This window comes from Coloeus monedula (genome assembly GCF_965178545.1).
Source record: "Coloeus monedula genome assembly, chromosome: 16".
Classification (NCBI taxonomy): domain Eukaryota; kingdom Metazoa; phylum Chordata; class Aves; order Passeriformes; family Corvidae; genus Coloeus; species Coloeus monedula.
The window spans coordinates 14,662,748-14,683,250 of record NC_138796.1 but is presented as its reverse complement, the minus strand read 5'-3'; the positions used below and the strand labels follow the sequence as shown (position 1 = coordinate 14,683,250).

Genomic DNA, 20,503 nt, shown 5'->3' with positions numbered 1-20,503 from the left:
CGAATATAGTGTTACAGTCGTTAGCTTATCTCGTACTTGTGCAGTCCTTACACGCTACGCTAACAGCGATGGAGCCCAACAGGAGGAAAATAAAAACAACCCAGAAACTACGATAGAAAGGCACTTCGAGACCGTTAAAATACTGATGTCCTGGAATGTGCAACAACAAACCAACGAGGAGCGAGGAGACGTTTCACCGGCCGGGGCGGCCTGGTCGAGGGCCCGCGGCCATGCTGGGCAAGGGCAGCGCCGGGCGGCCGCCGGTGAGGGCAGGGAGACCGGCTCCCTGCGGGGCACGGGGGGCTCCTTCAGCACGGAAGGGCAGCACTTGGGGAGACCCCCGTGGCTCGGAGTGAGCGGGACGTACGTGTGACCCCCGGGGGAGGCTCCGAGCCACGCCCGCGCTGAGGCTGGGCACGCTGCCCCACGGCCGGGGGCTCCCCCGGGAGCATCCCACCGGGGCATCCCGAGGAGTGGGTGCCCGGCAGCCGGTGCCGGCCGTGCCCGCGCTGCCCGCATGCGCTCGCGGTGCGTGGTTAGGTATGAACGTAGCTAGAGGGGGGCTGTGCCCCGGCGAGCAGCACACGCGGCCGTGTGCCTTGTCACGGGAGGGCCGGGGAGGCGGCGGGACGGGGGCGGCCGTGGGGAGGGAGGGCGCGGGCGGCGCCAGGCCGGCGAGTGCCCAGCCAGCTGGGCCCGGCAAGGGTGCCGTGGCCGCGGCACTGCCCGCCGCCGTGCTGGCCATGCCGGGTGGGATGGCACGGCCGGGCACGGCTCGGGGTTGCGGGAGCGGGTGGTCCCCCGGCTGTCACCCCGCTGTCCGTGCGGCGGGAGCCCGGGGGCTGCGGCCCCCCAGAGCAGCACTGGGGCCTCGGGCAGGGAGACGCCGAGTCAGCGGAAGCAGGAGAGCCCAAGCGGGACCCTGTCGGAGCAGGGGGCTGGTCGAGAAATAAATAGCGGCGTATCCGGCTGCCCAGGGCCGGGGGGAGCAGGGGGACCCCTCTGTGCCCCACCTGCCCCCAGCACGGGGTCGCAGCCGGCTCCGGCCGCCGAGGGATTATTGCTTTTCTCAGAAGAGTCCGTTCTTCTTTCGTGACGGGTAAAAGCACGAGCGAGGCCCCGCCGGGGCTGCACGGGGAGGAGAGGGCCATGCCCCCCGTCCCCAGGGAGCGAGATCTGCCCACGGGGCCGGCGGCTGGCCCCGGGCATCGTCGGGCCCCTCAGTTGACAGCGGCGGGTTTGAGCAGCAGGGAGCCGGGGGGGATGAGCACCCAGCCGGGGGGCAGGGCCTCGGGGCTGCCCCCCGAGCTGACACCGGCCGAGAGGTCGAGCACGGCCCCCGGCAGCAGGGCCAGGCTCTCGGGGGGCACCCGCGGCCGCCCCGGCTCCGTCCTTTCGCCCCTCTCCTTCCGGCTCTCCAGCCCCTTGCCCGCCTTGGGCGGCCGCCCCTCAGCCCCGCTGCCCTTCTCCCCCTCGGCCTTGGCCCCGCCGGCCAGCAGCGACATGACGGGCAGCCCCAGCCCCGCCGCAAAGGGCGAGGGCAGCAGCGGGCTCTTGGCCAAGTTCAAGGGGCCGCCGTTGAGGGGCAGGACGGGGCCGGGCAGGCCGGGCAGGGAGCCCGCAGCCCCGCAGCCCAGGGCGCTGAGGTCGAGGGGTGCCGGTGCCAAAGGGATGGGCAGCGCCGGCAGCCCCGGCGGAGCGAAGAGGGCAGCGGGGTTGGGGATGACGAGCTGCGCCCCGTTAACGTAGGGCACCTCCGCCGAGCCCAGGGGCGTTTTGGGAGGCGGGTGGACCTTGAGCATCTCCGGGTGCTCAGGGGACACAAAATGGCCGTGGGCTTTGATGTGCTTGCGGAGGGAGCTGGGGTCGGTGTAGCGTTTGTGGCAGCCAGGCATCTTGCAGGAGTAGGGCTTCTCCACGTAGTGGGTGCGGGTGTGCTTGAAGCGATCGCTGGAGTTGGAGTAACGCTTGTTGCAGCCTTCGTAGGGGCAGATGTAGGGCTTCTCACCTGTGGGACAGCACCGGGTCTGCCAGGGGCACCAGCCCTGCCGTGTCCCCTGTGATCCCCCGAGCCCCCCGCTCCCCTTGTGAGGGCAGTGCAGGGGCTGCGCTGACCTGTGTGCGAGCGGTTGTGGATTTTCAGGTTCTCCAGGCGGGAGAAGCTCTTGTTGCAGGTGGGGCAGCGATGCGGCTTCTCGTTGGTGTGCGTCCGGATGTGGATCAGCATCTTGTACCTGCCGGGTTTGGGGCAATCACAGAGTCATGGAATGGGTTGGGAACACCTTAAAGCTTGTGTCATTGCAACCCCTGCCATGGGCAGGGACACATTCACCTATCCCAGGTTGTTCCAAGCCCCATCCAACCTTGGGCACTTCCAGGGATGGGGCAGCCACAGCTGCTCTGGGCAACCTGTGCCAGGGCCTCCCCACCCTCACAGGGAAAAATTTCCTCCCAAAATCCCATCTAAATCTTTCCTCTTTTAGTTTAAAACTGTTCACCCTTGTCCTATCACCATCTGCCCGTGGAAGCATCGGGGAGGGAACACTAGGGAGGGGGGTCAGCCCTGACTTCCAGGGCGAGTCCTTGCCCCGTGCCTTGGCTATGGGGTGGGAGGATGGGGACATCCAGGCCAGCACATTCATCCAGCCCCCCAGGACCTCACCCCCTGCATGAGAGGGAGGGAGGGATGGACAGATGAGTGGATGAATGGAGGGATGGATGGAGGCTTCCCCTGCATAGCCCCAGTGCCAGGCTCCTGCCTCCCCACAGCAGAGACTCCAGAGGCCCCAGAGATCCCCCCTGCCCACCTGGCATTGAAGCCCCTGCCATGGCGGGCACAGCCCTCCCAGTGGCAGCAGTACCCCGCGTCCTTCTCGGGTTTGACGTGGAAGTCATTGACATGGTCCACCAGGTCTTGCAGGAGGTCGAAGAACTGGTTGCACTGTGGGCAAGAGGCTGGGGGTGAGGGAGCCCAGCGGGGTGGGCACCAAGGGGGGCCCATCCCCCCATCATGGCCAGCCCCTGCCCCCCATCCCATCCCAACTCCCACCCGCACCCCCTGCGCAGCAGCACCAGCATTTGGGGAAATGGAAACAGCCCTTTGCATGACCCCCAGCGCAATATCACCCCCCAGCACCTCTGCACAGCCCCCACCTCCCCATCACCACTTTTCCAGCCCTGCTTGGCCCCACAGCCCCAAAACTTGCCCACAGCCCCACAGAGCTCCACCATGGCTTTCCAGCCCCATGTCCTCTCCCCAGCCCCAAAATTACCCCACGTGCCCCCCATCCTTGCAATGCCCATGTGGTCTCCCAGAGCCCCCTCACCACCCCCAGACCCTCAAAGCTCCCACACACCGCCACCACAACCCCCCGCAGCCCCCAGCCCTCCCTGCTAACCTTGGACCAGCGGCAGACGAGCTGCTTGGGCAGGGGCAGCTCGGGGGGGAGCCGTTTCTCCTTGCTGGGGGGCAGGAAGGCGGCAGGGGGCAGGTGCAGGGCCCCCCCAGCCCCCAGCGGCAGGAAGAACTGGAAGGAGCTGGGGAGGCCATCGATGTAGCGCAAGGACTGGAAATCCTGGAGCAGAGTCCGAATGGAGGAGCGGTGGGGGACAGGGCCAAGCTGCATGGAGACCCCCAGAGACCCCCCCGAGCCCTCCCAGAGACTCCCCCCAGCCCCCCAGGAACCCCAGAACCTCCCGGAGATCCCCCAGAGACCCCCCTTCCCCCCGAGATCACCCCAGACTGCCCAGAAAACCCCTGGATCTGCCACCCCCCCTCAGGGACCCCAAAACCGCATAGAGGCCCCCCCTGACACCCCAAATGGACCTCCGAGGAGCCACCCCGGGGATGCCTCTGGGGTCGGGGACCAGGGGGGCCAGGCAGGACATTGACCCCGGGCTGTGTTTACACCGGCAGCACCGGGCACGCTGCCGAGGTCGGGAACGCCGTCCGGGCACAGTCCCCATCGCTGGGGACACCTCGGGGGGGTCACGGCCGTACTTACGTGTGGGGTGAGGGGGCCGGGCAGGTCCCCGCTGCCCTGGCGCTCAGGGGACAGCGACGCACTGCCAGCCGGAGACTCCCCCCCGGAGCGGGGCGAGAGGCTGAGGTCCACCACCGGCACGGCGGCCGGGAAGCGTCCATCCCGCGGCTCCACCAGCCTGGAGTGTCCCAGGAGCCCGGGGGACGGCGAGGCTGGCACGGCCCGGCGACCCGCCCGGCTGCCCCCTCGGCCATCCCCGGCCGGCGGGGTGTCCGGGCGCTGGGGAGCGCGGGGTCGGGGGCCGGAGGGGCCCCGCTTCTCGCGGGCCGCTCGCAGCTTGGAGATGCTCAGCTTGAGGTCCAGGGGCTCCTCCAGGGAATGCATGGTGCCGGGGTGGGCTCTGCGGGGGACACCCAGGGGTCAGTACAGGGGTGCGGGGCACCAGTGCCACCCAGAGCATCGGCCCAGCCCGGCCCCATGGCAATGCCCGCTCTGCCCCGGGCTGCAGGACACGGTGCTGGCACAGAGACCGTGCCGTCCCTTCCGGCCACCCTGCCGCGGCCCCCTCCCGCAGCGGGCAAAGGGCAGGGCATGGCACCGGCCCCCCCCCGTCCCCACCCCGGCCCTTCGGTGTCCCCAGTGTGTCCTCTCCGTGTCGCCGGCACAGCCCCTTGGCCCGTGACCAAACCTTGCCGGGGATTGCCAAATCCCCTGGGCACCGGGGGCGCTGGAGCTGTGGTGTCCCCATTCCGCCCCCCATCCGTCCCTCCATCCATCCGTCCGTCTGTCAGTCCCCGCGGGCCTGCCCCAGCGGGGCCTTTCCCAGAGGCAGAGGAGGGCGGTGGCGGCCATCAGCCCGGCGGTGACCCGGGCGGCCGAGCCCGCTGGCCCCAGCCCCGGAGACGGCAGAGCTTCCTCCCCCGCCGGGGCCCCTTCCCCGCCGGCCAACGCCGCTGCTGCCGGGGCCGGGCAGGGGCTGCCGGCCGCACGGCGTGGCATGGAATGGCATGGAATGGCACAACACAATGCCACCCTCGTGGCTCGGCCGCCGCACATCTGGCGGGCAGCTGAGAACGGGCAGCTCGGTGCAGCAGTGAGCGGCCGAGCCAGAGCCGATGCGGTCCCCCGGCTGTGCCCCCGCGGCCACCCGCATCGCCCAGGGCAGGGTGGGGGCGGCCGAGGGGCCGTGTCGGGGGGCACGGCGCACCCAGCACACGTGGCAGCGGGGGGGCCCCCTCCGTCCCCACCCCGCCCCGGGGGGCCCGTCCCCCGCCCTGCCCCGCCGGAGGGGCCCCCCGCGCTGGCGGGGGTCCAGCCCGGCTCAGACGCTGAGGAATGCGGAGGAGCCGCGGGGGGCATGGGGCCCGGGCGGCGGGGCGGGGGACCCCCCGCCTGCACCCCTGTGCTGGCCGAGGGGCCGGTCCCAGGGGGGGTTCCTGTCCCAGGCTCCCAGGGTGGGAGGAGCTGCCCCACGGCATCTCGTCACCCTGAGCCTCCCGTGGCCGTGGGGTCAGCCCCATAGTCGGGTCCCTCCTCTCCAGTGGGGGGGTCCCTGCCTGAGCATCCACCTCCTCCCACCGCTGTGGAGGCTGCCCCATCTCAGTGGGACAGGGACAAGCACTGAGCTTTCCCGGCCATGGGGCCTGCCCACAGAGGGATCCTTCCCCTCTGGGGGATCCTCACCCTGCACCCCATTGCGGGATGTGCCCATGGGGTGTCCCCACCCAGAGCCCCACCATGGTCCTCGGGCTCCAGCAAACCCCCAAGTGCCCCACAGCTTGGTGGCACAGCTTAGGGACAGACAGACACAGGGGCAGGACCCCACAGCTGGGGTGTCACAGCAGGACCCCCAGCCCAGGGAGTGGGACAGGGTGCTGGCAGCCCCCCAGCCACGGTGGTCCCGCACTGGGGCCAGGCAAGGCGTCACGGCTGGTCCCACCACGACGGTCGTGTCCTCACGTCCTCAGGGTTGGGAGGTTGGGGGGTCCCGGTGCGGGCGGTGCTGGGTGGGGACCGCAGCCATCCCCGGGCGGGCCGGGTGGGAAAGGGGCCTCCAGCCGCTGACGCCAGGGCTCCCAGCGCGGCCGCGGGCGGGCGAGCAGGCGGCTGCCAAACCACGCGGCCTCGGGAAACGGGGCGCCGCGGGGGCCCCGCCGGGATGGGGACGGGGACAAGCCCTGCGGTGGCTTGGCCGGACGCCCCAGCACCTGCGGCCCCCGCGCGAGGCCCCTGCCCGCTCCTGCCTGCCCCTGCCTGCTCTCCCCCCATGGCCTCTCCTGCCCGCGCCAGGCGCTGCCAGCCCAGCCCCAGCCCAGCTTCCCCCCCGCCACACCAGTTCAAACCAGTCCGTCGCGGGGCTGGGCCCAGGGGCTTCTCAGTCCGGGTGGGGGCCGCTGGGATGGAGCCCGGGCGCGGGGGAAGTCCCCCCATCTCCACCAGTCAGGCCGGGGTCCCCTGGGCCCCCCACTCTGCCTGGCCGCCGGCACGGCTGGGGGACCCGGGGTGACCCCGGTACAGCCGGCGGGGTGCCAGGTCTCCAGGCTGCTGGCATTGCCGGGGTGTCGTGTATCCCCCTTCCAGCCCCAAACCCGCCAGGAATAGCACAGAGGGACCGCGGGACAGAGGCTCCCGCGGCGCGGTGGGCTCGGGGATGGCGGCGGTGAGGGATGTCAGTGCCATCGCCAGGGGATGGTGACCCCGGGGCTCGGGGAGTGGGAGTCATGCCAGCGCTGCAGGCAGGGCTCGGTCTCCGCCGCCGTGGCAATTGGCAGCGGCAGGCTGGCACCGCCGCGACGGGGGGCAGTCCCCGGAGCCCCCCGTGCCAGGGCAGCGTGGGTGGGTTGGCAGGATGTGGGTCATTGTCCCCACGGCTGCTGGCAGGACGCGGGCCCCCGTGGGACCTGCCATCCCTCCTTGTCCCACTGCAGATGGTGCTGGCACTGCCACAGCGACTCCTCACAGGAGCCCACCGGTGCCTGACGGGTTTGTGGGGGGGTCACATCCTGCTGGTAGCTCCATCTTGTCACTGTGTCCCTCCAGCACCCGTCACCCCTCGCCAGCCGGGGTGAGGGCAGCTCCCAAAGGTGTCCCCAGGAGTGGACATGGCTGTGGTCCCCGAGCTGAGGCCGGTGCCACAGTTCCCCCTTCCCGGGCATGTGGAAGCCATAGGGATCCTGGCAGAGGGCTGACACCAGCTCCCTCCCACCCCGGGAGCAGCCCCACAGCAGTGCCGCCAGCACCAGGGCCCCTGCCACCCCTGCCTGGGGACGCAGCTGGAGCAGGCGGGGACAGCAGCAGGGTGGTCCCCAGCACCCAGCAGATCAGCACCCTGGGTGCGGCAGCATCGTCGGGATGGGGGCATATGGGGACCCTGGTTGGGGGAGGTGGTGACAGCAGGGTGACAAAGGCATGGGGAAGGGGAGGTGTCCACTGGCTGCAGGGTTTCTCCATGCTGGGCAGGCAGCGAGCGCCTGCAGCAGTGCCTGGGGACATCGGGGACAATTTGTGGTCCCCACCGCTGGCACCTCAGGGAGGGGGGGCCACACCGTCCTAGTCCCCAAAACACCCCGCAACGGCACAGCCTGGGCTTGGCCACCCCACGCCTCAGCCCCGCGAGGCCGTGGGACTGTCACCCCCCATGGTGGGGACTTGTCACTTCTCATGATGGGGATCGGGAGCCCCCCGCGAAGGGGACCGGGGTGACGGGTGGCTGCCGGGCGGTGGCACCGCGGGCGTGGGACCGGGATGGGGACGCCCTTCCCCCCCCCACCCCGCACCATGGGGACACTGGTGTGTCCCCGGAGGTGGCCGCAGCCGGGCAGAGCCACCCAGCACGTCCCCGCCGCAGCCCCCGCCCCACGGCCAAGGTCAGGACACCCGCCCGGTGTGCGGGGGGACGGCGGGGGACGGCCACCCCCCTGGCACCCACCGGGCAGCGAGGAAGCCCCCTCTCATCTCCCTTGGGGGTGCAGCGGGGCCACGTCTCCCCCGACCCGCTCCCTGGGCGGGGGGGCTGCAGGTGCCAAGGGACCCCCCGCACCCCCGAGGGTGGCGAGGAAAGGGCTCCCCGCAGGGTCTCCCCTCCCCCGACGGTGGCAGCATCGTCCTCATCCTCATCCTCCTCCCCTCCGCGGTGCCCGGAGCGCGATCGTACCTGCGGCGGGGGCTCAGCGCCGGGCGGGAAGCGGGGCGGGGTGCGGGGCTCGGCGGAGCGGGGCCCCCCGGGGCCGGTGCCGGGGCCGGTGCGGGGCGGCCGGGCCGCTCCGCCACATCCGCAGGGGCTGGGGGCGGGGGTGGCGGCGGCGGGGCTGGGCCCCCCCTGCCCGGTCCCGGGGGCGGCGGCGGGGCGGGGGCTCTGCCCGCCGTGATTTATGGCCGCCCCGCACCGAGCGGCCCGGCCCCGGCTGCGGGCGGCGCTGGGCGGGGGCGGGGGCGGCCCCTCCCCGCCCCCGCGGGGGGCACCGGGGGGCACCGAGCCCCGCCCCGGGGGGGGGGACCCGCAGGGCAGACCCGCCACCCCCGCACAAGGTCACCCCGACGCTGCGGCAGAGCCGACCCCCCTCCCCCGCGTGTCCGTGTCCCCCCCGCGTGTCCCTGTCCCCCCCCCCGGGGACGTGGCGGGGCGGGGGGCGGCACCCACCGGAGCCCCCACCCCGTACCGGGGCGGCTCGGGGGGAAGGGTGGGGGTCACACCGGGGAAATGGGGGGGTTGTGGGGGGATCCCCCTCCCCGCAGGAGCGGCGCCGCCCGCCCGTCGCGTGACGTCACAGAGCGGGGCTGGCGTCACGCCTGGCGGGGGCCCCCGCATGACGTCACCGCCGGGGGGGTTGTCCCGGGGCCGCGGCTCCTTCCGGCGGCAGGATGTGGCGGGGCCGGCCCGGATGCTGCAGCCTCGCCGGGGGGGTCCCTCCCCCGGGGCCCACGCGGGTGGCTGGGCACACCCCACCCGTGATTTTATTTTGGGGGTGGAATGCAGCTGCGGTGTCCTCAACGGCCCCCCAGAAATTCGGGCGGGAGGGGGTCGGAAGGGGGGGGACACACAACATTGTCCCACGCGTTTTTTGTTTGGTTGTTTTTGGGTTTTTTTTGCGGGGAAAGCTGCATTGTGCCAGCAGCGCCACTATGAAAGGGGGGGACACACACGTGGGGGACAGCACTGTCCCAGGCTGCTGGCGGAAGTCACACCCCACCCGTGGTTGTTTTGGTTTTGGTTTTTTTTGCAGGGGGAGATGCAGTGTCCTCCCTAGGAAAGGGAGGGACGCACGGGGAGGAAGCACTGTTCCATGCGGACTTTTGGGTGGAGAGGGAGCTGCTGTGTCCCCAACAGCCCCACAAAAGGTGGGACACGAATGAGGGGCAGAATTGTCTCACGCGGGCAGTTGAAACCACATCCCACCCGCGGTTTGGGGTTTTTTTTGTGGCGGCGGGGGGGGGCAGAGGTGCTGTGTCCCCAGCAGCCCCGCAGCAGAACGGGGGACACGAATGGACAGGCAGCTCTGACCAACACAGGCGGCTGAAGCCACGTCCTACCCGTGGTTTGGGTTTTCTTGCGGGGGGGAGCCGCTGTGTCCCCAACATCCCCGCCACAGGGAGGGGAGACACGGGAGGGCAGCACTGTCCCACGCGGGTGACCGCAATCCCACCCTACCCGTGGGATTTTTTTGCGGGGAGGGAAGAAGCTGTTGTGTCCCCAACAGCCTCAGTATAAAAGGGAGGGGGGTCGCGGTGGTCCCCGCGCCGTGGGGGGACGCGCAGCCCCCGCAGTGGGGCCCCCGCGGGGGCCGGGCAGGGGGCCCAGGGGACACCCGGCAGAACCTGTCCTGCAGCTCCCGGCGGGGCCGGGCTGTGGGAGGGGGAGGGCTGAGCCCACCCTGCTCTGCAGGGCCGGGTCCTGCCCCTCCAGGGTGACAGCCCAGCCCCAGGACCCCCCGGCGTTCCTGCTCCGGTGGCCCTGGACCCACGCAGACAGTGCTGGGGGGGCTCTGGGGGGTGGTCACCTGCCACAGGTAGGTCCCTCAGGTACCACGTGGCTCCTGCCAGCCCCCCATGGCCCCTGCCAGCCCTGTACCCCCTACCAGCCCTGTGCCCTGTGAGCCCCCCCACAGTTTCTGCCAGCCCGCCATGGCTCCTGCTAGCCCTGTGGCCCCCTGCCAGCCCCCACAGCCCCCCAAAGCCCCTATCATCCCCCCATTATCCCCCTGAGCCCCTCCATCTCCAGAACCCCTCTGCCAGCCCCCCAGAAGCCCCCCCAAAGCCCCTTGCCAGCCACATGACCCTGCTGTCCCCAAAGCCTTGAACCCCAAGGCTCCTGTGAGCTCCAAGCCCCTGCCAGCCCCCAAGCCCCCTGATAGGCCCCACAGCCCCTGCCAGACCCCAGACTCCCGAGCAGCTCCTCAAGGCCTCTGCCAGCTTTCAGAGCCACTCTGCCAGCACCCAGAGCCCCCCATCAACCCCTCAACCTCACCATCAGCTCCCAGAGCCCCACATCAACCCCCAGAGCCTCCTCCCCAAAGCCCCTTGCCAGCCACATGACCCCCGTCACCCCCAACTCCCTGAGCCCCGTGGCAGCCCCAAGGCTGCTGTGACCTCCCCCCCTCCAGAATCATCCCCCTGACCCCCCCAGAAGCCAGACCTTGCTGGAAACAGGGATGGGGTGGAATAGGGATGGGATCAGATGGAGTAGGAGAGGATGGGACAGGACTAGGGCAGGCCGGGGTGGGGTAGGATAGGATGGGATGGGGTGGGGATTAGGCCGGATGGGATGGGGATAGGGTAGAATGAGGTGGAACAAGCTGGATATAGGAGAGGATTATATGGGGACAAGAAAGGATAGCATAAAATGAAATAGGGACAAGACAGGATAGGATAGGGTAGGATAGGGTAGGGCAGATGAGGTGGGACAGGATAGGGCTAAGGTAGGATAGAATGGGAGCAGGACAGAGTGGGATGGGATGGAACAGGATCAGATGAGGTTGGACAGGATGGGACAGGATGAGATGGGACTGGAACAAGACAGGTCAGGATACCGCGAGATGGGATAGGATGGGATGGAGACAAGGCAGGTCAGGATGGGCTGAGATAGAATAGGATGGGACAGGATAGGACAGGACTGGATTGGATAGGATGGGATGAGTTAGGATGAAGATTGGATGTGATGGGGATGGGGACAAGGCAGGTCAGGATAGGACTGGGATAGGATAGGATAGGATAGGATAGGATAGGATAGGATAGGATAGGATAGGATAGGATAGGGACAAGACAGGTCAGGATGGGATAGGATAGAGCAGGGTAGGACAGAGCTATGGCAAGATGGGCTGGGATGAGGTGGGATAGGGACAGGTCACATTGATATAGGATGAGATAGGGACACGAGGGATGGGATAGCGTAGGATAGGGTAGGATCGGATGGAACTAGGGCAGGATGGGATGAGGTAGGGTGGAATGGAGACAGGTTAGGATAGGGTAGGACGGGATGGAGCTAGGGTAGGATAGAATGAGGTAGGATGGGATGGGGACAGGTCAGGCTGGGATAGGATAGGGTATGGTATGATAGGATAGGATAGGCGATCTAGGGCAGGATGGGATGAGGATAGGATGTGATGGGTATTGGAGGGGGATGGGGACAGCTCAGGATGGGATGAGGTGGGATGGGTTGGGGACAGGGCAGGATGAGGGTAGGACGGGATAGAGTGGGATAGGATAGAGTAGCATAGGATGGAGCTAGGTCAGAACGCGACGCGGTGTGACGGGCCGGTGCCAGCAAGGGTCGGTACCGTCCCGGCCGCTCCAGTCGCCCCCCGCCCCGCCGTGTCCCGCCGCGTCCCGCCGCCGTGTCCCGGTGCCGCTCCGGCCGCGCTGCGGCCCCTCCCGCCGCCTTTGTTTACGCGGGGCCGGTGCGGGGCGGGGGCGGCGCCGGGCGGGCGGGGGCGGGCGGGGGAGCGGCGGCGGCGGCGGGCGGGAGCCGCGCTCGCTCCAGCTGTTTCCCGCCTTGGGCCGCGGGCAGAGGCCGGAGCCGGGCCGGGAGGGGCTGAACCGGGCCGGGACGAGCCGGGCTGGGCTGAACCGGGCCCCCCGCCCCCGTTATGGAGTACTTCATGGTGCCGGCCCCCAAGGTGCCGGCCCTGCAGCACTTCAGGAAATCCGAGAAGGAGGTCATCGGCGGGCTCTGCAGGTGGGGGGGCGCCGGGAGATCCCGGGCTCGGGGGGCTCGGGGGAGCTGGGGGGGCATGGCGGGGAAGAGGGGAGCGGAGAACGGGGGGGAGCGGCGCGGCCGCCGCGGCCCCACCGCCCGCACGTGGTCCCGGCCGCGCACATGGGGCCGGCGGCCGCGCGTGGCCCGGGCGGGGAGCGCCGCGCCCCCACCCCCGCCCGGCCCCCGCGGGTGCGGCGGGGCGCGCTCGGGGCGGGGGGCGCGGGGCGCGGGGGTCCGGGGGGCGCGGGGGTGTGTGTTTACCGCCGGGCCTGGCCGTGACTCTGCAGCCGCCCGGAGGAGGCGGGTCGCGGCCGGGGCTGCCGGGACATGTAGTGCGGGAGCGGCGGCACAAAGCCCGCGGACACGCGGGGAGCCCCGGCGGGCGGGGGAGCGGCCGGGGACGGGGGCTGCGCTCGCGGGGGCTCGGTGGGGGCTGGCGGGGGGCGGCGGGCGGGGGGGGGCCGGGGGCCTCGGGGCCACGCGGGGCGGCCTTGAGCCCCCCCCACCCTCCGCCTCCCCGGGCCTTGGGCTCCCGCCCCCGGGAGCTCTGAGCCCCCGCGGGCCCGGGTCCGCCGTGGGGCGGCGCGAACCGTCGGGCCCCGCGGGGCTGTGGGGCAGCCTGGGCCCCACGGCACGTGTTGGGGACCCGGACCCTCGGGGTGCTGCCCTTGCCCCACGGCGTGGGGGGCTCCGTCGCGGCGATCCCGGGGGGTGGCCGCACCTGAGCCCCCCCGGGGGTGCAGCGGTGGGGCAGCGACCCAGGGCAGGGGGGCCGGCTTCACTGGGGTCCCCCGCGTTGGTCTCTGCGGACCCGTGGGTTGGGGGGTGACTGCATGGGCAGGGGGATGCGGCCGTCCCGCTCGGAGCACGGCCCCACACTGACCCCGGCACGGGACAGAGCTCCGGGAGCAGCTTTCCCACTGCCCCGAGCTCTGGGAGACCCTGCCCTGAGCTCAGGCTGCTGGCTGACACCCTGCATGGAGCTCGGGGTGCTGGGGGCTGCCCTGCTTATGACCTCGAGGAGCTCAGGAACACCCTGCCTGCAAGCTCAGGGTGCTGGGGGACAGCCTGCCTGTGAGCTGGGGGTGCTGGGGACACTTGGCTGTACCCTTATTGTACACTCAGGTGTACCCTGACCCTGAGCTTAGTGAGCTTAGGAGTGCCCTTCATGGAAGCGTGGAGATACCCTGCCTCTGAACTTGGGGATACACTGCCTGCAAGTTCGGGAACACGGTACCTGTGACCTCAAGGCACTTGGGGACACCCTCCCCACATGGCTGTGCCTCCCTTGCCCACAGCACCAGTTGTGGTCAGTGTTGGACATGAGTGGACAGCGGGGCATCTGCCATGGGCCTTGTGCCTGGGCCTGGCTCCAACACCCACATGGGTTTGTTTCCCACGAGGTCCAGGCGAGTGCAATGTCCTCACCAAGGTGGGAAGGACCAAATTCTGCTTGCCCAACACAAACCCCGCAGCACCAGCATTAGGCTGGGGACACCCCGGGGACTCCAGTGGGTGCCACCTGCTCCCCCTGCCTCTGTGCTGCCCCATCCCTGGCCATGCTGGGTGTCTGAATCCATGGGTCTTTGCCCTTTCTGTATTTCGCTGTCACTTCTCAGGTCTCTTCCCAGGAAGAGCAGCTGGGGCAGGTTGCAGGAGGTCTGCCGGTGAGGAAGCAGGCTCTTCCTCCTTCCCCGGTATTTAAGAAACCACTTCCGCGCTGCCCAGTCCTGGGCCTCTCCATCCCATTCCCCTTAAGTTTCTGGTGGTCCAACATCCTAGAGCAGTGCTCCCGCCACCTCCTTATCCCAAAAGGGATGATGTCTCCAAGACCTGCACGGTTGGTGTGTTTTGGGGACAAGTTTGGGGCTGGTTTCAGCAGGAGCAGGGAGGTGGGTGACAGCCACCACCAGATGGGAGCCCTGTGCCACAATCCTGCTGCAAGCAGCTCTTGGTCCATGCGGCAGAGGCTGTTCCCAGGGAGAGGGGCAGACCCCTGGGCACCCATTCCAGCTCCACACCCCCAGGACACTCACTGGAAACTGCATGTGAGGGAACCAGTGCAGTGGGTGCTTGGCACCCAGCATCAGCCTGTGCTGGGACACTGCCTCAGAGGCTAGGGACAAATGTCTTCCTGGCCCTTATGGGCTGAGCTGGGGTCCCTCCTCATCCCCTTAGGATGCACTGGGATCCTTTCCTATACCTCTAGGATGAGCTGGGATCCTTCCCCATCCCTGTAGGCTAATCTGGGATCCTTCCCTATCTGCTTGGGATGAGCTGTGATTCTTCTCTATCTTGTTGGGCTGAGCTGGGATCCATTCCTGTCCCCTTGGACAGAGCTGGGATCCATCCCCTTCTTAGGCTGAGTGAGGATCCTTTCCCATCCCTCTGGGATGAGCTGGGTCTTTCCTCATCCCTGTGTATCTTGGAGGAGTTGTGGTGCATGCCCCAGTTGCAACAGGCAATGATGAGTGGCCAGCGAGCCTCCAGTCACTGCCTGGGCACACGGTGGTGCTGCATGTATCCGTGAGATCCCTGGGCTCCCAAACCCCCGTGGTTCCTCCACGGCCTCACCAGGAGGGCAATGAGGGCAGGATGCTGGGCTTTGCTTCCCAGCCTGGCTTTGGCAAGGCTCTGGGTGGAATGTTCCCATCTCCCCGTCCTGGAGCCGCTGGGCACCTGGATGGGCGGCTGGAGCCCATCTTATCTCGCCTCGCGCCGGCGGCCCAGCTCCTGTGTTTAGTCTTTAGTGCCTCGCAGCATCCCCGGCGCCAGCGGGTGCTGGGTGCCTGCACTCTGGGGAGAGTTGGCACGGTGTGATCCAAAACCTCTGCCCCGCTTCCCTCGGGGAAGAAGTAGGGTGTGGGTGAAGCTGGACCCCACAGCAGTGAGCTTTGCTCAGGTCTGGTGCTCTGGACCTGTGGGTGTTGTCTGTCTGGAACTCTCGCCCTCCATGCTGGCATCGTCGCTGGCTCTGGGAGGCATTTCCCGGCCCTTCTGCGGGGCAAGGGCGTGGGGGGCGAGGAGGCAACGGCAGGAAGCAGGCAGGAGCTGCGGCTTGGGGTGGGACGGGGGCTTCTCTGCTGGGAGCTGTCATCTGGAAGCCATCAGCGGGGCGGGAGGGAGGGAGCCGCCTTCCCGGGGCCACACACGCCGGCCGGCCCTGCAGGGACACAGCCGGCCAGCCCGCAGCCTGCCTTGCCCACCCGGGGGTCCCCAGCTCCCCTCGCCCAGGCTTGGCACTGGGCAGTGTGTCTGAGCCCAGTAGAACCAGGGGGCTGCAGCAGGGCCACTGCTTGGCCAGTGCATCCCCCAAAGCTTTGGATACAGGGCTGGAGAAACCCACCCACCTGCTTTGGTGATTGCCAGCACCGCAGCCATCATCCCCTCCACGTTACCCATCCCTGTGGTGGCTTGGAACCATCATTGCAAAGCAAGGGGGGATGCAGTGAACTGGCAGCAGGGGTGCAGCGACCTCCTCCCTAACCCCGGGTCTCTCTTGCAGCTTGGCCAACATCCCATTGACTCCGGAGACCCAGCGGGACCAGGAGCGGCGGATACGCAGGGAAATCGCCAACAGCAACGAGAGACGGCGGATGCAGAGCATCAATGCTGGCTTCCAGTCCCTGAAAACCCTCATCCCACACACGGACGGGGAGAAGCTCAGCAAGGTGAGCGGGATGCACACGCTGGTCCCACACGTGGAGGGGCTGAAGGTGGAGTTGGGGTATTTAGGTGTTAATTCGGTGACGGAGCTCTCTCCTGGGGAAGTTTCCCAGCAGGAGTGGCTGTGCATCCCCAACCCGGTGTTCTGGAGTGGGGTGGGAGTGTGTGACAGCCCCCAGTGCCCCGGGAGCAGGATGACGTGTTCCTGGGTGAGGAGGGGACCCCACTGCAGAGTGGAGTGGGGTAAGGAGGCAGCCGGTCAGGTTCCCAGGGTGGGTGAACTGGGGCGTTTCACCACGGCGGAAATCCCAGGGGGAACCTGGGGTGAAGCGGACTCTGGGAGGAGACACCGAGGACAGGCAAGGAGCAGTGCTGCTTGCAGACCTCGCCAGGAGGAGGCCTGGAGGGACGCTGGGGTCTCTCCTGCCTCAGCATGCCCCTCCTGGCTCCCCCACAGGCAGCCATCCTCCAGCAGACGGCCGAGTACATCTTCTCCCTGGAGCAGGAAAAGACTCGGCTACTGCAGCAGAACACGCAGCTCAAGCGGTTCATCCAGGTAGTGCCCAGGGGGTGGGACAGGAGTGGGTGGGACAGTCCTGGCTGGCCACAGAGGGGACATCATCGTAGTTCCTTGGGGTCAGGGTGGGACCGTCTACCCTGATCAGCCAGTTTCCATTCTCCTGGCAGGGCAGGGAGCCCCATTCAACCTGGCATCCCATACCTGGCAGGGGAAGAAGGCTTGGGATCCCATTTTCCTTTATTTCCACCCATTTGGGGTGTCGGGGATGGCCTGGTGACAGCTCAGGTGCTGTGGTTGAACTGTCCTGGGTGTCACAGTGTGAGAATCAGGTTGGCACAAGGCTGTGGGGATGAGGGTCACATGCAGGAGCCCATCTGTCCCCAGGCATCAAACACGACCCCAGGGAGACCCTTTCCTGCAGGGAGCTGTGGTGGGGAGTGGCATCACCCAGATGTCTGGATGGCAGGGAGAGCATCCGTGCTAGCCCCCTTTCCCTGACACCACATTCCCATGGCAGGAATTCAGTGGCTCCTCCCCGAAACGGCGACGGGCAGAGGACAAAGACGAGGGGATCGGCTCGCCGGACATCTGGGAAGATGAGAAGGCCGAGGATCTGCGTCGGGAGATGATTGAGCTCCGGCAGCAGCTGGACAAGGAGCGCTCGGTCCGCATGATGCTGGAGGAGCAGGTGAGGCCAGGTGCCCTCTTGCAGCCTCTGCCATGTCCCCAGTGAGCCCCAGGGACACCAGCAGTGCTGTGGGGTCACTGAACATCTGCTCTGGATACCGCTTCTCCATGCTCGTCCGGGGCTTCCTGGCTCTGCTGTGCCCATGCCACTGAGGGGGCAGCTGGGGTTCAGTGGGGCCGTGCCGGACTCCCCACTGATACCGGGGTTCTCTGGCCCGCAGGTTCGCTCCCTGGAGGCCCACATGTACCCCGAGAAGCTGAAGGTGATCGCTCAGCAGGTGCAGCTCCAGCAGCAGCAGGAACAGGTGAGGTTGCTGCACCAGGAGAAGCTCGAGCGCGAGCAGCAGATCCGAACGCAGGTGAGTGTGCCCCAGACACCCCCAGGCACTGACACACAGGGGGTTGGTTTGGTGATGGACTTGGCACCTCCTGTGGGCAGTGATGTGCTGGCAAGGCTCCCACCCTTGGTGATTTGGGAAAGAGGTGGCCCAAAGCCCCCCACAGAGCTTGGGGCTGCGCTTGCAGGCACCCCGTGTTTCAGGGAGGGACTGTGGACTAGACCAACTATGGTGGCTTCCAAGAGGCTCCGTTCCCTGGCACAGAGGGGTTTGTACAGGGAAGGTCACTTGCTGCCAGGCAGGATTTCAACTCAGGGGCTTCACTTTTCTCTGGGTGGCTCCCACTGAATTTTAGGGATCCCCAAACCACTCCCTGCCACCCAACAGTCTGGGAAAGGGGAGCATCAAGCTGGCAGGTGGTGGGGATGGGAACCTTCAGCTTTTCCCCCGAGGCACCTGGATTTGCCAGTGGTGCAGGGAGGAGGCGAGCGCTGTGCCGGCACCGGTCCCTGTGCACTGCTGCCCTCGAGCCCAGCCCAGGGCCACGCCACTCCAGGAGCTTCAAAGGGAGGGAAGAACACCAGCTTCTTCCCCCTTCTTGGGCTTCTGCAGAGTCGTGTCCCTGCAGGGTCCCTGCTGGCCGCCTCCCGGGGAAGTTCAGCCTATTTTTAGGTGAACTCTCCATAGCCTCCTGCTAGGGCGGATCTTCCCATCCGCTGCTCAAGCGAGGATCTCCGAGGGATGTGGGGAATTCCTGGCCATGGAGGGGCTGGCACTTGCCTCTCCTGGCTTCAGAGCCCAAATCATTGCCATTTGGGATACGGGGAATCCTTTGTGTTCCGCTTTGCAAAGCTGAGGTGGCAGCAGCTTTCAGCTGGCATCCTCCCGTATCCACTGGGATGGAGAACTGGGGCAGCTGAGTGATGCTTCAGCTTTTATGGAGCTTGGGCTCTGTGAACAAGCGCGAGGTTCTCCCCACACCGCCATGCCCAGGTCCCTGCTCACCGGGCTTTCCCTTCTGTCCCCAGCTCCTGCCATCACATGCTCCCCCAGCGCCCACCCACCACCCCACCGTGATCGTTCCAGCGCCGCCTCCCTCCCATCACGTCACCGTGGTCACCATGGGCCCATCCTCGGTCATCAACACGGTCTCCACGTCCCGGCAAAACCTGGACACCATCGTTCAGGTAAGCTGGGGAGCGGTGGGGGGTTTGGCAGTGGGGGGCTCGGGGGGTCCCTAACCCCTGGGGTGGGTCAGAGGGGACCCCAGCAATGTCCTGACAGCTGGTGTGTGCCCTGGGCAGGCGATCCAGCACATCGAGGGCACGCAGGAGAAGCAGCTGCAGGAAGAGGAGCAGAGACGCGCCGTCATCGTGACACCGGCGCGCGCCTGCCCCGAGCCCTCCGCCTCCGACACTGCCTCTGACACCGAGGGCAATGACAGTGACTCCATGGACCAGAGCAAAGAAGAGCCCTCGGGGGATGGGGAGCTGCCCTGACACCCCCCGGCCAGCAGCCGGGGAGGGAAGCCGGGGCGGGGGGGAAACGTCAGAGAATATGCTGAAATTTTTAAAAAATACAACGCGATTTGGGTCTCTTTTATGACCTTTTTCCAATACTGTAAAGCAGAGCGTTAGAGGCAGGCAAAGGTCACCCTTCAGCTCCCGGGGGGGTGGGGGCTTGGGGGTGGCCACAGTGGGGCACGGGGGGCTCAGGGCACGGTGGGGGGCATTGGGGACGGGGGTCACAGCCCCCCACCCTGGTTTGTCACCCCCCACCTGCCGACCCACAGGGAATCCTGCCAAGCCGGCAGCAGTCCCACTGTTCCCGATGGTGATCCCTTGAGACAGGGCCTTTGGTTGGGATCTTAATTTGGTTTTTTCCTTCTCTTGTGTTTTTTTTCTTTTAATTCAATGTTCGTTTTTAAGCAGGGGGGAGATGCCAAGTGACATGGCAGCATAGGCAGGACAGGGATCCCCAGCATTGGGGTACCACCATGGCTCCCGCACCCCATGTGGGGCAGGGAAAACCCCCTTGGAGAGTAAAATAATCCTGGGATGATGCCATTTGAGCACGGTAGGAGGGCTGGCATATGCCACCCCTCCCTGGCATTTCCAACACCCACCTCCTTGGCACAGGGATGGCAGATTGGGGGCTGATTTTTACACCCCACCCCTGTCCCTGTGCCCATCCCTGTCCCCCTACCCCGTTCCCATCCCTCCTTTAAGCACTTAATCTGGTTTGTGGGGTCCGTCAGCTCCGAAGAGCTTTTCTATTTCGTGATTGTGTTGCTTGGGTCTGTTGTGGCGGGTGGGGGGTCCCCGTTTTGTGCGTCCCCCCCCTCGCCCCGCTGCCCCCCACCCGGCTGTAGGGTTTTAGGCCAGTCTTGTGTAGAGCCTCGGTGGTATTCAGTAGGTTCCCCCCAGCTGCAGCTGTTTCTCGGTTCCTTTCCCTTTTTTTTTTTTTTTTTTTTTTTGGGGTTTTGTTGGTTTTTGTTGGTTTTTTTTTTTGTATTTTTTTTACAATTTTCAGGTCTTTGTGTTGATTGAGAAGCTATTCTATTTTGTTAAGAAAGTTGAAAAAAAAAAAAGAGGCTCGTGCCTTTGTAAAGAAACAAAATAAAGTTTGTACTTGGTTTTTTAGAAGCTCGGTCCCGCTGTTAACCTTTGTGGGGACAGGGATGGAGGTGAGGGGACATCTGGGCTGGTTTTAATGAGGCCACACAGCTGAGGGGGGCTGGGTCAGACTTTGTGCCCACTTGCCCCAGGGATGGGGGTATCCATCTCTCTATGGCTCTCCATGGAGCTGACTCATGACTTGGGGTGGGGGTACTCATCTCCCTACATGTTATTTTGGGGGAGGCACCCTTCTCTTCCCACAGAGCACCCACCTCTCAGCATCCTCCCATGGCTGTGGGTCCCTCCTGCTGCCCCTCCATGCCATGGCCATCCGTGGTGTCCAGCCAAGGGGTGGCTCCTGCCTGCTGCCAACCATCACCCCCTGCTCCACACCACTGCCCCCTTCCCACCCCCCATCTCGGGTTCAGGGTCTCCCCCTGCTTCCAAACTTGGGGAACTGTTCTTTGCCCCCTTCCCCAAGAAAAAGCTGGGTCACAGCC

The 20,503-nt window shown here is 67.0% G+C and overlaps 2 protein-coding genes across 2 annotated transcripts; one reads left to right on the top strand and one right to left on the bottom strand.

Annotated features, from left to right (window-relative positions):
• Nucleotides 1-142: 142 nt before the first annotated feature.
• GLIS2 (GLIS family zinc finger 2) lies at nucleotides 143-8,291 on the bottom strand. Its single transcript, XM_082292302.1, has 6 exons — nucleotides 8,137-8,291; nucleotides 4,005-4,383; nucleotides 3,399-3,575; nucleotides 2,808-2,941; nucleotides 2,116-2,234; nucleotides 143-2,008 (listed from the first exon to the last, which is right to left on the bottom strand). The coding sequence occupies exons 2-6, from the start codon at nucleotides 4,365-4,367 to the stop codon at nucleotides 1,221-1,223; spliced, it is 1,581 nt and encodes a 526-aa protein (XP_082148428.1). The 5' UTR covers nucleotides 4,368-4,383; nucleotides 8,137-8,291; the 3' UTR covers nucleotides 143-1,220.
• Nucleotides 8,292-11,929: 3,638 nt separating this feature from the next.
• On the top strand, nucleotides 11,930-19,021 carry TFAP4 (transcription factor AP-4). Its single transcript, XM_082291814.1, has 7 exons — nucleotides 11,930-12,153; nucleotides 15,680-15,845; nucleotides 16,298-16,396; nucleotides 16,878-17,048; nucleotides 17,269-17,406; nucleotides 18,414-18,572; nucleotides 18,690-19,021. Exons 1-7 carry the CDS (start codon nucleotides 12,065-12,067, stop codon nucleotides 18,882-18,884), a joined length of 1,017 nt encoding a protein of 338 aa, XP_082147940.1. The 5' UTR covers nucleotides 11,930-12,064; the 3' UTR covers nucleotides 18,885-19,021.
• The last annotated feature ends 1,482 nt before the right edge of the window (nucleotides 19,022-20,503 follow it).

Excerpts from the sequence above, each read along its gene's own strand:
- TFAP4 (XM_082291814.1), top strand. The coding sequence starts at position 12,065 with ATGGAGTACTTCATGGTGCCGGCCCCCAAGGTGCCGGCCCTGCAGCAC. Across the intron at positions 12,154-15,679 it reads GTCATCGGCGGGCTCTGCAG|CTTGGCCAACATCCCATTGA; the intron begins GTGGGGGGGCGC and ends TCTCTCTTGCAG. Across the intron at positions 18,573-18,689 it reads ACCTGGACACCATCGTTCAG|GCGATCCAGCACATCGAGGG; the intron begins GTAAGCTGGGGA and ends TGCCCTGGGCAG.
- GLIS2 (XM_082292302.1), bottom strand. The coding sequence starts at position 4,367 with ATGCATTCCCTGGAGGAGCCCCTGGACCTCAAGCTGAGCATCTCCAAG. Across the intron at positions 2,235-2,807 it reads GGCAGGGGCTTCAATGCCAG|GTACAAGATGCTGATCCACA; the intron begins GTGGGCAGGGGG and ends CAAACCCGGCAG. Across the intron at positions 2,009-2,115 it reads CCACAACCGCTCGCACACAG|GTGAGAAGCCCTACATCTGC; the intron begins GTCAGCGCAGCC and ends GCTGTCCCACAG.